Here is a 16,102-nt window from a genome sequence, read left to right as displayed (position 1 = left end):
GTATATCTACAGTGTTTTATATCATGTACAATGATATTGATGTAGGTATTGATAGACAATTCATAGATGAATAAACTTACATATCATAAATAGTGCATTTTTTCTTCCTTGTGATTATTAAAATAACATTGTTTTCTAGGGGTTCCTGGAAGGTTCAGTCGGTTAAGCATCTGACTTCAGCTCAGGTCGTGATCTCGCAGTTTATGAGTTCAAGCCTGGCGTCCGGCTCTGTGCTGACAGCTTGGGGCCTGGAGCCAGCTTCTGATTCTGCATCTCCCTCTCTCTCTCTCTGCCCCTCCACTGTTCACACTCTGTCTCTTTCTGTCAAAAATAAATAAACATTAAAAAAATTTTTTTTAAATAACATTGTTTTCTCTAGCCTACCTTATTGTATCACTTTACAGTATAAACTACATATAATGTACAAAATATGCGTTAATTGACTTTTTATGTTATCAGTAACTCTTCCTGTCAACACACTATTAGTAGTTCAGTTTTGGGGAACGCCAAAGTTATACAAGAGGGATGCCTGGCTGGCTCAGTTGGTAGAGCATGTAACTCTTTATCTCAGGAATCGTGAGTTCAAGTTCCACATTGGGCATAGAAATTACTTAACAAAAGTAAAGAATTATACAAGGATTTTCAAGTGCGTGGACATCAGCAACCCTAAATGCCATGTTGTTCAAGGGTCAGTCTTGTAAATGTCTTTTCGATGCCCTGTTGCTACCTTCTCCTTCCTCCCACTCGTTTCATGTAGGTATTACCGTTATGTTATTGTTTCCAACCACTTGTATTTTGGGGTCTGTAGGGCAACTTTGTCACCTAATTTTATTTTAAATGTTTGTCATGGTTTTTTGGCTTTGCTATCTGGTTTCTTGGTTTTCGTGGATGATTTGACAAGCTTTAAAAACCTATTCTTGTGGTTTCTCAGATTCCCTCTCATTTTCAGGTCTTGGACTTAGAATACCTGGGGAGGCACTGCAGGATTTTGAACAGAGGAGTGACACAATCTAACTCTCTCTGGTATATGTAATGTAGATAGACCACAGGATGTGAAGGAAGAAGCAGGGTAGCTATTAGAATATTGTAGAAATCCAGGCAAGAGATAATGTTGGCTTGGACCAGGGGAGTAGCTGTGGAGTTGATGAGAAATGACCATATTTGGATATATTTTTGAAGTATAAATTGATAAGATTTTCAGATGGATTAGATGTGGAGTTTGAGAGAAAGAGGGTAGTCAAAAGACAGTTCCAGGTTTTTTTTATTAAATTTTTTTTCTGTGTTTTTTCATTTTTGAAAGACAGAGAGAGACAGAGGTGGGGCAGAGAGAGAGGGGGACACAGAATCCAAAGCAGGCTCCAGGCTCCAGGCTCCGAGCTGTCAGCACAGAGCCCGACGTGGGGCTCAAACTCACAAACTGCGAGATCATGACCTAAGCTGAAGTCAGACGCTCAACCGACTGAACCACCCAGCGCCCCAAGATAGTTCCAGTTTTATTTTATTCTGCACAGGCAGAAGAATGGAGTGGTTTTCAGATACAATTGGGAGGGCCATGGGTGTAGTATTTGGGGATAAAATCAGGAGTTAAGTTTGACCTGTGTTGAGCTTGAGATAGTTATTAGACTTCTGCATGGATCTTTGCAATCCCACTATTCCATGGACTGAAAAAGAAAGACATTGCTTATTATAGAAAATTGGAGAATACAGAAAAGTTAGATAAGAATATAAAAATCACAATCACATCACGGTCATTGTGAGCATTTTGATATGATTCTGTGAGAATATATAACACATCACAAAATTGCATTTCTGTTGTGTACACAGTTTTTTAAGGTTTATTTATTTTGAGAGAGAAAACAGGAGAAGAGGAGAGAGGGAGAGAGAGAATCCCAAGCAGGCTCTGCACTGTCAGCACAGAGCCCAACATGGGACTCAGTCTCACAGACCGTGGATCATGACCTGAGCCGAGATCAAGAGTCATCTATTAATTGACTGAGCCACCCAGGTCCCCTAAATCCACTTTCACAAGACATAACCTAAGCATTTGCTAAGAGTGAAATGGTCTTTGAAAACATGACTTTTAATGGTATTTCATCTTTTGTTTTAGTCTAATAAGTCTAACCATATGGATTATATACTCTTACCCATTCGTTTTTGCCTGTCCATTCTAGCCCTGATGCTTCCTTTAGTCCAGAGAATTTGGTTTCCTGTAGTAGTTGCTGTGTATCATAATTCATACCTGTGGTTTGGCAGCCTGCCTGGTTCAAGAAAGATCCATGCTTTTAAAATGAGTGTTTTGGAAGATTATATTCACCTCAGTCATTTCAAGATTTTGGCGTTGTCCCCGAGGGCAGGTGCCTTCTACTATGAACACTGCAGAGGGAAGTGAGCCTCGATGCCTAGGACTGGGGGAGAATCTGCTGATTCACAGATGTCAGGCCTTGCAGCGCTGTTCCCAGGCTGTGGGTGTTGAGAAATCCCAGTCTAGCAGGCACTATGTGTTAAGGTCCCAGTGAGACTAGTGGTATGGTAACTAATTTATATCCTAGTACAATTAGGCGTAAGTGGTGGTTAATTTCTAGAAAGACTGAAGGAGTGGAGGGAATTTGATGAACTGCCTGCAGCCTGCAGGTTGTTGTTCTCTAGGAAAGAAAATCAGGCTTTCTGAACGAAGCTCATTTCTCTCTAATAACTGTATCCTTTTGAACAGAGATCAACAAACTTTTTCTGTAAAGGACCAAGTATTTTTGACTTGACAGGCCATACAGTTTCTGTTGTAATATTCAGCTCTGAGTTAGAGCAAAAACAGCCATAGACTGTACAGAAACTTGTGGATGTGGCTGTGTTCCAGTAGAACTTTATTTACAAAATAGGCAGCAGAGCAAATTTGGGCCACAGTTTGCCAATCTCTGCTTTTGAAGAATGTTTTTTATTTTTTTTTTTTTTTAATTTTTTTTTTTCAACGTTTATTTATTTTTGGGACAGAGAGAGACAGAGCATGAATGGGGGAGGGGCAGAGAGAGAGGGAGACACAGAATCAGAAACAGGCTCCAGGCTCTGAGCCATCAGCCCAGAGCCCGACGCGGGGCTCGAACTCACGGACCGCGAGATCGTGACCTGGCTGAAGTCGGACGCTTAACCGACTGCGCCACCCAGGCGCCCCTGAAGAATGTTTTTTAAAACTGAGTATTAGTGGCTATTATCCTCAGTCTCTGAGGATCAGTTTTCTTAGATCTCAAAGCTAGATCACACAGGCCCAACTTCCAGGTCTGCATTCTCCCACTGCACCTTGCTGCCTCATAGAAAAAGGCAAACGAAACAGCTAGAGCCCCTGGGAAGAGAGGAAAGGTGAGCCTGAAGAGCTGATTTGGAACTAAGAAGCAACTCTAAAAGTTTAATTGTAGAAAGTTTGTGTGGCTCATGATTCAGTGACCTCCTGGAGGATTGGGACCCCACCCTCTTGTTTTTTATTTTATTTTCTATTTCATTCTATTATTATTATTATTTTTTTTTTTTTTTTTTTACTGTAGCTCAACAAATACTCTTTTGAACCTGGTAAGTGCAAAGTAAACACTATTTTTTATTTCTTTTCTTCCTCTCATCTTCCCCACCCAAGCAGCTTCAATACATTCTTGGCTCTCCACTTTCTAAGCGTACCAGGTCTCTCCTGTGTGTAAAAGTTGATGGGGCCCTTTTGTGATGAAGGACAGCACCCGAGACTCCCCCACACAGACCCTACGTGCCCTTAAAATGCAGTCTCAGATTACAATTGACAGTTTTTTTCTATGAAGAGCTAAATACTAAATATGTTAGGTTTGGGGAACAAGATGGTCTTTACCTCAACTACTCAACCCTGCCATTGAAGAGCAGCCATAGATAATGTGTAACAAATGGGCATGGCTGTATTCCAATAAAACTATGACATTGAAATTTCATATGATTTTCTTGTGTTAAGAAATATTCTTTTGAGTTTTTAAAAACCATTTAAATATGTAAAAACCATTCTTAGCTTGAAGGCTAGACAAAAACAGGCAGTGGGACTGAATTTGGCCTGTGGCCCATACATTGCTAACCCTTGCCTTAGCAGCTTGGCAATTTGCCCTGATTCATGTCCCACCCTAGGAGAAGAACGGCTTAGTTGTGTTATCTGGAATCACTTACATAGTTTTTAGCTTTTGTCATTACATTTATTATGCTGCATATTAATCATATGTATTTGTTTTTCTCTCTTATTGGACTCTGAGCTTCTTGAGAGGAGGGCCATGATCTAGTCAGTCATTTTTGCATCCTTGGTATCCACCACTTGACCTGACACATAGTGGGTATTTAGAAAATGTTTAATTTGAATTTTACGATCAATAAATAAAAAATGTCATTACTACTGAAACACTAGAGAAACACCCAACTGATAGGCAGTAGGCCTTCCCAAGTTCTTCCCTTTAGCGGTCCATAATAACTGCATGTGCTGCTAGTGGATCTTTGGACTCAGTGGTTACATAACGAAAACCTTTCCAGATTCTTTCATTTTAGAGTTCTCTATCACTTTCAGACAAGGGATGGTTGTACTTTAAGTTATTACTTTGATCATAATGACAAACAATGGCTTTCATGTTTCTTATGAACAGTGCTATAATCTGGATGAAAAAACAATAATAGCTATTGTTTATTGAGCATATACTACATTCCAGTCTCTTAGTGAACGCTAGTGTTTCTTTAGGCTTTTGATAACTTTCTGATTACCATCAATTTACCTCTTTTTCTGGGTTCTATACTCCTAAAACAAAACAAAGCAACAGCATTGTAATGCTTTTCCTCCATACTACCTACTGTAATGAGTGATAACACTGTCTACTCTGCCCTTCACATCTAATCTGAATTCACCTAGACTCCATCCCCTCTTCCCCATATCTAATTGGCCACTAAGTCTTATCAGTGTTTTTTTTAATCTGTCGAGTTTTCCTTCTACTTCTATCACTTGCTCTACTGAATTAATAATTTCTCAAGTTTTCCAATATATAGTTAAACATCTTTACTAGTTTTTCTGACCTTGATTACCCTGTCCCTCAATCTGCCTTACCCATAATTATCAGCATTGAATGCTTCTAGCAGTAACGTAATCATGTCAGTCCCATGATTAAAACTCTTCTATCATTCCCATCATTTTCAAGATAAAGTCAATTTCCCAGTCATGACATACAAGACCCTATGTGTGACTCCAGAGCTTAACACACACATGTTTCAGAACTCAGAAATATTTGGACCTCAGAAAGGTCGTATAATGTACATAATATTATAAAATACCCTCTGCTTATTCTGTGTCAGCACTGTGTAATCATACACATTAATATTTCTTCATCAAAGAGTTTGGTTGTTTATGCCAACTAGAATAATGACTATAAATAGATTCCTATCAGTTCAGGTCATGTTTTGCTGCCAGATGAAGGCAAGAAACTGTTTACTTTTTAGAGTTTTTTAGATCTCAGAATTTGAGATAGGAGATTATGGCCCTGTAGATACCCAGTGGTCTGCTAGAGCTGACTTGCCCTGGCTGTCAAGAGCCCAGTTTGCACATCTCTTCTCGACTCTGCAGTTGGTGAGGCACGTTGGTAGTTTGAAATCAGCCATGGAAGGTATGGTATTTATGCCATGGACCTCAGTAAATGCAACAAATCATGGCTTTTCCCCTCCCTGGAGATCAGGTTGTTAAACATTACCAGCAAAGCATTGTATATATTCCTAATATATGTATAGTATATTTGTGTATTTTTACCATTGTGGCAAACCAACTTGCTCACGCTATGCAGTAAGGGACAGAAGAGTAAAGTTTTCAGGGAAACACAGAATGTAAAAATTAAAAGATCGATAAGAGAAACTGGGAAAAATTGGAGCTTTGGAACCAGAGCTTCAAATTCTAACTCCACTTTTTTCCAGGCTGTATGACCCTGGATAAATCACTTATCTGGATTTCAGTTTACACATTTGAAAAATGGGGACTGATATCTTTCTCTTAAGGTTGTTTTAGGGATCTATAATTAGATATCACATGTAAAGCCTAACATAGAATGAATAGAAAATGTTATTCTTTGTTTACTATGAGCCTTATTTTTCTGGAGATGTTTATTTCTGCAGACATGACTCCCATTCTCTAACATCGCTAATGCCCCCACAGAAAATATCATGCAGTTTAGCACTTGTATGTTTTCTGGTTAGTTCATCTTGTGTCCGTTGATCTCCTTATAAAAATGATCCTTGACTTTTCTTGAGCATGTCTGTCTAAACTAAATTTACGGGGCGTCCCCCCCCCCCATGAAAAGCTTTCAGTCATTCACTTAATAAACATTAATTGAGCATCTATTACATGTTAACGTGCTAGGTGCCAGTGATAGATTAACAAGACATAGACCCTCCTTATGTTTCCATGGAATGATAGTTGGGCAAGGAAGCCAACTGTTTAAGTGCAGGGAAATTGGGAGGTTTTGTAATCATCTGGGTGAGATGTGATGGTGATAAGAACTGAGGTAGTGGCAGTAGGAATGAAGGAGAGATGTCTTACTCAAAGATAAAGACTGTAGAACTGGATAACTTGGGAGTGATCTTGCTTTCTTTCTCCCTGCCCCACCTGAGATCTCTGGCTTTGCCTTATGGATAGGTGGTGGTGCCATTTATCAATATAAGATGTACATAAAAGAGATCAGATCTTGAGCAGAAGATGATGGGTCCAGTTTTAGACCATCTTAGTTTTGAGGTGTGTGTGGGGTATATGGGCAGGGTGACCATATTTATCATTTACTTAAAATTACTTGAATTTATCATACAAACTTGAACATTTATGAGAGTGAGTAGGATGTGCCTTTAATATTGAAGCTGGGGCAATATTTATAAACTGGACCTGGCCTGGAAAACCCAAGGGTGTCAAGAAAAGACCATTAAATATCAAGCCATACAGGGAAAAAGCATAGAGTAGAAAGAGCAGTGGGTTAAGTGGAATCTGAAGAAAAATTTAAGGGAGGGAGGAAATGTGATCATTGAAGCAGGAAGGGAACCTGGAACCAGTGGTCTCACAGAATCCCAGGGAATAATCATTTTATTTTCTCTTGTCTGTTGTTTAGGAGTAGAGCCCCTTTGAAGGATTCATCATCAGATGCAGACCTCTCTGCAGTGAGAGGTCATGTACATGTTAAACATGTACCTGTTAAAAAGGGGTTTTTACCTTTTATGAGAATACTAATTTGAGTGACTTAGTTATTATAAAACTCTCTTAAGCACTTTTGTTTTGCAGTCATTTGGCCAAAATCTGCTAATTCAGATCCAGTTTAAATCTAGGTGTTATTTTATATTTATTTTATTTATATTTATTTATTTTATCCTAAGAGTGTGAGTTATTTAGTCAAATATGTAAGTATAACCACTACAAGCACAAAGTAAATCTCTAGGTCAAGAGATAGAACACATTTTTTTCTGAAATACTGAAAATCATAAACAGCACTTCTTTTCCTTCCTTATAAAAAAGTGTTCTTCAGGAATTCAACAGAAAAATAGAACAGGGGTGCGCCTGGGTGGCTCGGTCAATTAAGCATCTGACTTTTTTTTTTTTTAATTTTTTTTTTAACGTTTATTTATTTTTGAGACAGACAGAGACAGAGCGTGAATGGGGGAGGGTCAGAGAGGGAGACACAGAATCTGAAACAGGCTCCAGGCTCTGAGCTGTCAGCACAGAGCCCGACGTGGGGCTCGAACTCACAGACCACGAAATCATGACCTGAGCTGAAGTCGGCCGCTTAACCGACTGAGCCACCCAGGCGCCCCTAAGCATCTGACTCTTGATTTCAGCTCAGGTCATGATCTCATGATTTCCTGAGTTCGAGCCCTGCGTCAGGCTCTGTGCTAACTGCAGGAGCCTGCTTGGGATTCTCCTCTCCCTCTTTCTCTGCCCCTCCCTTGCGCTTGCTTGGCTCTCTTTCTCTCTCTCTCAAAATAAACTTTAAAAAAAGGAAAAAATAGAACAAATGAATATTTTGCATTCTTAGTGGATTATGCTGGCTATTTGCCTCCTAATATTTTATTATGAAAAATTTCAAACATACAAAGAATTGAAAGAATTACACCTACTAACTATAATTAATATATTGCTGTATTTGCTTCATCACATATCTCTTTGTCCATCTGTTTATCCCTCTAGTCATTCATCAATCCATCTTATTTATTTATTTGTTTGTTTGTTTAATTTTGATGCCTTTCAAGTAAGTTGATTGGCTGTTTTCCTAAGAAAGCTTTATTTTTTCTGGATGTTGTAATTTGTACAGATGTTTTCAGCTGACCGTTTTTCCTGTTTCTAGAAATATGAAGTTGCCAATAATAACTGTCAAACTTAGAACATTAAAAAAAAAGCCTGGTAAATAGTGTCAAGCCCAATTAGTGTCTTCTTTCTCAATAGATTTATAACTGAGACACTTATAATTGTTAAAGTTATCAAAAAGAATTTCCATGGGTCTTTTAATATTATTTTTTGGTATTCTAAATAAATACTTATTCATACTGTATTGTTTTCAGAGTGGAGAGATCTACAGACCAAGTCATCAAGCCAGTCAATGTAGGAGCACTATCAAAATGGGTTGGGAAGATACCCCCAGATGTTTTACAAGACATGGCAGTGATTGCACCCATGCTTGCCAAACTTGGATATGACCCATATGCCAATCCACCTAACTATGGAAAACCTGATCCCAAAATTCTTGAAAACACTAGAAGGGTAAGTGAGAGTTTTTAAAATGAATTGAGAAAACTGAATATGGAATTTGGGTCCTGAGCATTTTTTTCTCCTTTTGCTTCTTATTTTTTGTGATCAGAAATTTACTTTAAGTTTGAGAAATTCTATTTGTAGAATGCTTTATCATGAGAACTCTTCCTGCATTTGAAGGGTAACTGTGGCTCTTCCCAGGAAGTATGGGGACAGTTCTTTAATCTTTTTTGTGCAGTTTCTAGGAATGGTGCTGATTGTTGGGGAGATTTATTCTCATAGCCGATTACCACAGATTTGCTGGAAATACCAGAATTATTAGTGCCTCACTTCTAGGATTTTTTTTCCCTTTGAACCTAATAGCTTACTTTACTTTTAAACCTTTGTTTAAATGAGGCATGATTTCTTGATACTTGAAAACTGAACACTGGCTACATCAGAAGAATTATTACAGAGGTGTAATAAGCAACCTTGCGATTGAAAGTTGTATTAAAGTGTAATTACAGCTTTTTCTCTTAATAAATTATGCTAACATCTTTATAAAATATTGTTTCAGACAAGCTGAAAACTCAGCTAATCTGAATATATACATTTCCGAGTGTAATTTATTTCAAATCAGACCTTGATGTATTCTTTTTTTATTGTGGTAAAATACACATAACGTTAAATTTACCATTTTGACAATTTATAGGTGTATAGTTCGGCGGTATTAAGTATACCCACGTTGCTTGTGTACTTGCCGCCACCACCCAGATGAAAAACGTTCTGGAAGTTCATCTTCCCAAACTGAAACGACATGGTCATTACTCATTCCTTCTCCTTCCAGCCCCTGGCAACCACAATTCTACCCTCTGACTCTACATGCATTCTTGTCTGAGACTGCAGTTTCAACAACACAGCTATGTTAGTGTAAGTTCACTGATAGGCTGTTTGATTTCAAGGTGAAAATTCCTTGCTTTTCTCAAGTATTCTCTTGCTTGTGTCAGTGTCCTTCTCTCTCTACAATCTTAAATCATCTCTTTATTCTGTCCTTCTTTTGATACCTTTAATTGACAAACACACTTACATTTCATGAGGTTAATTTCCATGCAGATTTTTTTCTCTTAAGTATTATATACTTTCATTTTCCTTTTTTAGTTTGTAGTAGCTATCTAGGAAGAGCTATCTGTCTTCTTATAAACCATCATGTATACAGGCAGATCTTTTTACATAATCTTTATCCTTTTTTATGATTTCATATCTACAAACATTTTATTATAAAAATGTAAACTTATACAACTTATAAAATTAAAAAGATAAGAAAATAAAATTCGCCTCTGTTACCAACCATACACATACCATTCTTATTTCGATGGTTTTCCCTTCCTTCCTGCTTATTGTAAAATGTAAGATAGCATTGTTTTATAATCTTACTTTTGCACGCACGCGCACGCACACACACACACACACACACACACACGATTTTGTATCCAGACCTTTCCTCCTAATGTTCGTTAGCATGTTGCTTTTTAAACATAATTTTTCATGGTTACATAATATATTACCAGATGAGCTACCTCAAATCCTTTCTGAAGCACAGTAGTAGGTCAGTAAATGAATGAACAAATAAAATATATTTCCCTAGTATATGTCCTATAATTCATTTCACCATTTTCCTTTTGCTGCTTACAATTTTGTTTGACATATTATAGTGAACATCTTTGCACAAAATACATTTTTTGGTACAAATTACATTTTTGTCTCTTTTTGTTTTGTTTTTTATTTTTTTAGAGAGACAAAGAAAATGCAAGTCAGGGAGAGGGTTAGAGGCAGAAAGAGAGAGAATCCCAAGCAAGCTCTATGCTCAGCATGGAGCCCAGCCCGATGCAGGGCTTGATCCCACAACCCTGGGATCATGACCTGAGCAGAAATCAAGGGTCGGACACTCAAATGAGTGAGCCACTCAGGCACCCCTAGTGTCTTTTTCTAACGTAGACTAAAAAAAGTAGAATTAAACCAAGTCCAAGTATCTGAAATTTTTTAAGTTGCTTGATATATGTTGATAATTTCTTTTTAATCTTTTGGACTATCCATATAATATAGGTAATTTTATTTTTGATTTTTGCTGATTTTAATAGGTTTCATTGATTAATGTAGTTGAACATTTTCCAGTTATTACCTACATGTCCACATTCTTTTATGAACCATCTCTGAAGTTTTAAAAAAGTTTACATTCTGCTAAAGATGAAGTACACATCAATCTAACATCCATTATCATAGTCCTTGGTAATCTCTTGACAATTGGTAATTCATAGCTTTCTCTTTTGTATGATATCAGAATGTTTTTTATAAACCAGAAATATGTACAAATGATATTTAGGGGTTTTCCAGGCAATAGACACTATAGTTTTCCTACATGCAAGTTGACTGGCTACATTATTCTTGGTCTGCTTGAAGGTTGGGAAGAATGCTGTGGTTTGAATCCATGTGACTAGAGAATTTGTTTCATACACATCTGTGGCTTTTTAAAGGGTTTCTGAATTCACACTGGATAAAAACCTTCCTCCCCCATCTCTATTTCTAAAGTGACAAATAATTTTGAGCCAAAAAAAGATAAAGTGTGAACTATAATTGCATTTTTGAGCACTTCATGATAATGCATACAAGCTGGCATTCCTGTTTTGTGGGGTTGGGTTTCGTAGCCCTTCTTGTAATCCAAATCCTATGTTTTTTCAAAGCTTTTTTGCCTGTAAAAATTCAGATGCTATTGTATGCAGCATTGATGATCATGAAGTTTCCTAAAGTCATGCTTAGAAAGTGATCTTTGATTGTCAGATGTGATGTGAGAATGGCTCCAGAAAAAGAAGATGGCTCAGGAGATTGTTCCCTTTATTTATGGGATGGGAGTGGGAAGAAATTCACATTTTGACCAGGAATATAGAATCCAAAGCTCCAGAACTAAACGTGCTGGTTTTCATACAGTTCTGGGTAGTCTGGAAGTATTGGTCTCTGAGTCAGCATATTTTGGGGACATATTGCCCAATTTTGAATAGAAAATCATGTGCTTGGTGGTTGCTGTGACTCAGAGGGTAAATTGGAAATTAAATACTAACATATTCCATACTCTTTCCCATCATAGTCTCTAATCCCAAAATTGTGGCACATTTAAGTAAATAGTGCCCTCTATCTTTTTAGATTTATAAACCTAATTGAGAACATGATGAAATGTATGGATTCCTATCTTAGAAATACCGACACATAGATACACAGAATTTTACCCACAATTTCAGTGAATTCATAGATGTCCCTGAAGCCCATCAGATTAAGGAATTCTGTTTTGTGGCCTCCTTAATCAAACTCATCCACTCATGTGGCTTTTTTTTTTTTTAATGTTTATTTATTTTTGAGAGAGAGAGAAAGAAACATAGTACAAGCGGGGAAGGAGCAGAGACAGAAGGAGAGACAGAATCTGAAGCAGGCTCCAGGCTCCGAGCTCTTAGCACAGAACCCAATGCCGAGCTGAAACTCACAAACCATGAGATCATGACCTGAGCTGAAGTTGGACACTTAACTGACTGAGCCACCCAGGCGCCCCTTATATGGCTTTGATTACAGCTTATTTGCTGATGATCATAAATTTGGTATCTCCTAGTGGTTTTCTTTCCTAAGCTCCGAGCTCCATATTTCCATCTGCCATTTGAATCCTTCCACCTACGTGCTCACAGAGACCTGAAACTTGGTGACCAAAATTGAACTTATTTACCAAACACATTCCTTGGTAGGAAGAAGCTCGATGGAGTTGTTCATTAAACTGAGTAGGAATCTAAAGTAGGGGTGAGATAGGATATGATCATCTATACTTGAAGCATCTATGAGTCACTGAGCAGGTAGGAGGAACAGAGTCCTCAGGGCACATGAGTCAAGCCAGAAAACAGTTTAAAGACCTTGTTACTAAACCTGAAGAGAGAGCTGAAAAGCAGATCAAAGTATAAATGGAATATGCGTTGGAAACCTGAATAGACAGTACTAATGCAGAGCAAATAGTCAAATGGAAAAGCAGATATCAGGGTGTAGAACCCACAGTTGCAAGCAAGAAGGAACTTGATATAAGGCATAGGAACTGTTAGTAGAAGTGTTAGACATTTTTGCTTGCCCGTTCCATCTTTACCTGTAGTAGGAACTATCTCTTAAAAAATAAACTAAAAATTCCTGATATTAATTTTTCCAGACTTTCTTAGAGGTGGGATAAGGATGTGGCCAGTTTTTCCTTAGGCAAAGCTATGTAAGGAGATGTCTTTTAGAGTTTTCTGGGAGACATTGAATTTTCTGGAAAAAAAAAATAAAGAATTCTGTGAAAAGAGCTCATCCTTCCCCTCCTGCTTTTTGAACACTGCTATGGAAGAACATTATGCATGGCTGTGCTGCAGCCGTCTTGAGGTTGTAAGAGAAGGTATCACTGATACCCTGAAGATGATAAAAGGAAGACAAGGAAAGGGCCTGAGACCCTTGATTTCTGAGCTACTGAGCACAGCTCAGGACTGACCATTCACTTCACCTCTGGACTTCTTAGATGTTTGAGCTACTTTTAACCAGTTATTCTGTTATTATAGCGTTAAGCAGTAACTACCAGTTAATGCTAGTGGACTCCTACTCTTCAGTGTGTAGCAGGAATAAAGCCCACCCAGTGAGGCAAGCAGAGTGAGTCCAAGAGAGTCTGGCATTATTTGAAGTCCTGGTTCTGGCTGTCTGTGAATATCATCTTCGACTCTGCTCTTGCCACAGTTATGTGAGACATCGTAATTCACATCCAGGAAAAATTCCCCCTTGGACTCCTTTCCTTTAACTGGGCTTCTGGGCCATAGTAGGAATATTCCAACTAATACTATTCTTGGTGAATTTGGAAGATGATAAATCTTTAGCTATTCCTCATTTCCTTGATTTTTTGTACTCAAATTTTAGCTGTTTTAGTTAAAAGAATACTTACTCTCTTAAAATTTTCATAGACCTTCAAAGCAACAACTGTAGAATTAAGTTCAGTTCCTTAATTTGGCTTCCCTCCCTGCCCAAGAGTTTTGCCTTGACTTGGAAAATAGGTAGAATTGTTTCCTTAGGGCATTTTATGAAGAATATATGAGGAAGTTCAGAGTTGTACATTTTACCATCTCTCAGAATACTTCACTCAGCGTTTAGATGTATCATTTTAAGGCTTCAATTATTAAACAGGTAATAAGTAAATAAGTGCTCTAGGCATAACACCTAGTTGCTTCCGAAGAAGCAAAGATTGGGTTTGTATACAGGAAGAAGATGTAGGTATTTAGAAAAGACATGATGTAGAAATAATAAGATCATGATAAGATGACAGAAAACTTTCCATTGTGTTTTAAAGGCATAAGAACTGGGGGCACCTGGGTGGCTCAGTCGGTTAAGCGTCCAACTTTGCCTCAGGTCATGGTCTCACGGTTTGTGAGTTTGAGCCCCTTGTCAGGCTCTGTGCTGACAGCTCGGAGCCTGGAGCCTGCTTTGCATCTGTGTGTCCCTCTCTGCCCCTCCCCTGCTTGCACGTTCTCTCTCTCTCAAAAATAAATAATAAACATTAAAAATTTTTAATAAAATAAAGGCATAAAAACTGGTCTTAGAAACCCAGGAATTTGTCCACTGGGTCAGTCTAAAATCTGAGACTACCCCAAGGGAGTAGCCACAGCAAGACTGTGCTCTTTGTGACTCATCATTCAAAGTCAAATCTTGTCTCATTCTCTGTCACCATTTTGGCACAGTCATTCATAAGTGTATACCAATAATTTGTTTTCTGCCAGAAATCCTCTTGGGGGTAATGAGTTTCATGCATCCATATTTGCTTTTTTGCTGTATAAAATGAGTCATCTTCTTTGTTTTTTACTTACCTAGATCAAATGTCAAAGGAGCCCCTTTGTTGTGTGTACAAGCCTTGTGTTCCTTACTTGTGTCATTTCTGATTTAATACATTTAAACCATCTTTAACAGCAGTTGTTTTCAGGTGTGACTCTATCTGAAGGCCTGTGAGGAATCCAGTCTCTTAAACAAAAGAAGCAGGTTCTATCGTTCCTCTCATTTTTCTCTTTCTGCCTTTGTTAGTAAGACCACCTTTTGAGAAAGAGAACATTTGCAGCCAAGAGGTTTGGTTGGGTAGCTATTTACAGTTTCCCTTGGAATTTTATAGAAAGAAACCAATTCTCTTTATGTCAATTAATACATATTGTAAACATGCAGAAATGATTGTACTGAACAATAATATCTAACTCTTAGACGATCCACATCTATGATGGGAATATAATAAACCAGAATAATTAGAAGTCATTTTTTTACCCTGTGCTCCTCATCAGGGGAAAATATGGGAAAAGACACTTCTAGGCTAACTTGGTATCAGATTTCCAGTGCCTGAAACAGCTTTTTCCAATTACCATTTTTTAAAATGTTTATTTATTTTGAGAGAGAGAGAGAAAGCACACAGGGGAGGGGTGGAGAGAGAGAATCCCAAGCAGGCTCTGTGCTGTGAGCACAGAACCCTTCATGGGGCTTGATCTCATGAACCGTAAAATCATGACCCGAGCTGAAATCAAGAGTCAGATGCTTACCAACTGAGCCACCCAGGTGCCTCCTGGCCTTTTTTTTAGTTTATTTATTTATTTATTTTGAGAGAGAGAGCACACGAGCACACACATGAGTGAGGGAAGGGCAGAAGAGAGAATCCCAAGCAGGCTCTGCTCTGTCAGCACAGATCCTGACACAAGGCTCAGACCCACTAACTGTGAGATCATGACCTGAGCCAAAATCAAGAGTCAGTCACTCAACCAACTGAGCCACCCAGGCACCCCTCCAATCATTTAAAATTCCATAAAGAAGGGCACCTCAGTGGCTCAGTCAATTGTGTCCAACTCTCGGTTTCAGCTCAGATGATTGTCTTACAGTTCGAGAGATTTGCCCCACATTGGGCTCTGCACTGATGCCATGGAGCCTGCCTGGGATTCTCTCTCTCTGCCCCTACCCCTCAAAAATAAATGGATAAAAATGTTTAAAATTTTTAAGTAAAAATTCCTTAAAAATTTAATAAAGAGGAACAAAGATATGAAAGAGCTTTATGCTAAAGAATGGGGAAATTTTCCAATAATTTTATCATTGGTTACATTGAGGACCACATTTATGTCACTTCCTTTTTTTGTTGTTGTTGGTTTTTTTTAATGTTTATTTTTGAGAGAGCATGTGTGAAGCGGAGGGCAGAGAGAGAGGAAGATGGAGGGTTCTAAGCAGGCTCCCCACAGTCATTGCAGAGCCTGATGCGGGGCTGGAACTCATGAACTGTGAGATCATGACCTGAGCTGAAGTCGGACACTTAACTGACTAAGCCACCCA

The 16,102-nt window shown here is 38.3% G+C and overlaps 1 protein-coding gene across 4 annotated transcripts in view; it reads left to right on the top strand.

Annotated features, from left to right (window-relative positions):
- Positions 1-16,102, top strand: part of TPST1 (tyrosylprotein sulfotransferase 1) — a 178,789-nt gene that overhangs the window by 109,602 nt on the left and 53,085 nt on the right. For all 4 annotated transcript variants that reach the window (XM_086692061.1, XM_086692058.1, XM_086692059.1 and 1 more), the window contains one exon: positions 8,551-8,749. In XM_086692061.1, the coding sequence (XP_086548187.1) occupies positions 8,551-8,749 (199 nt within the window). The remainder of the gene's footprint in view (positions 1-8,550; positions 8,750-16,102) is intronic.

This window comes from Puma concolor, chromosome E3, assembly GCF_028749965.1.
Source record: "Puma concolor isolate L17-30 chromosome E3, mPumCon1.1.hap2, whole genome shotgun sequence".
In the NCBI taxonomy this organism is placed as follows: Eukaryota; Metazoa; Chordata; class Mammalia; order Carnivora; family Felidae; genus Puma; species Puma concolor.
The sequence above is the reverse complement of the archived record's forward strand: the minus strand, read 5'-3'. Positions and strand labels throughout refer to the sequence as shown.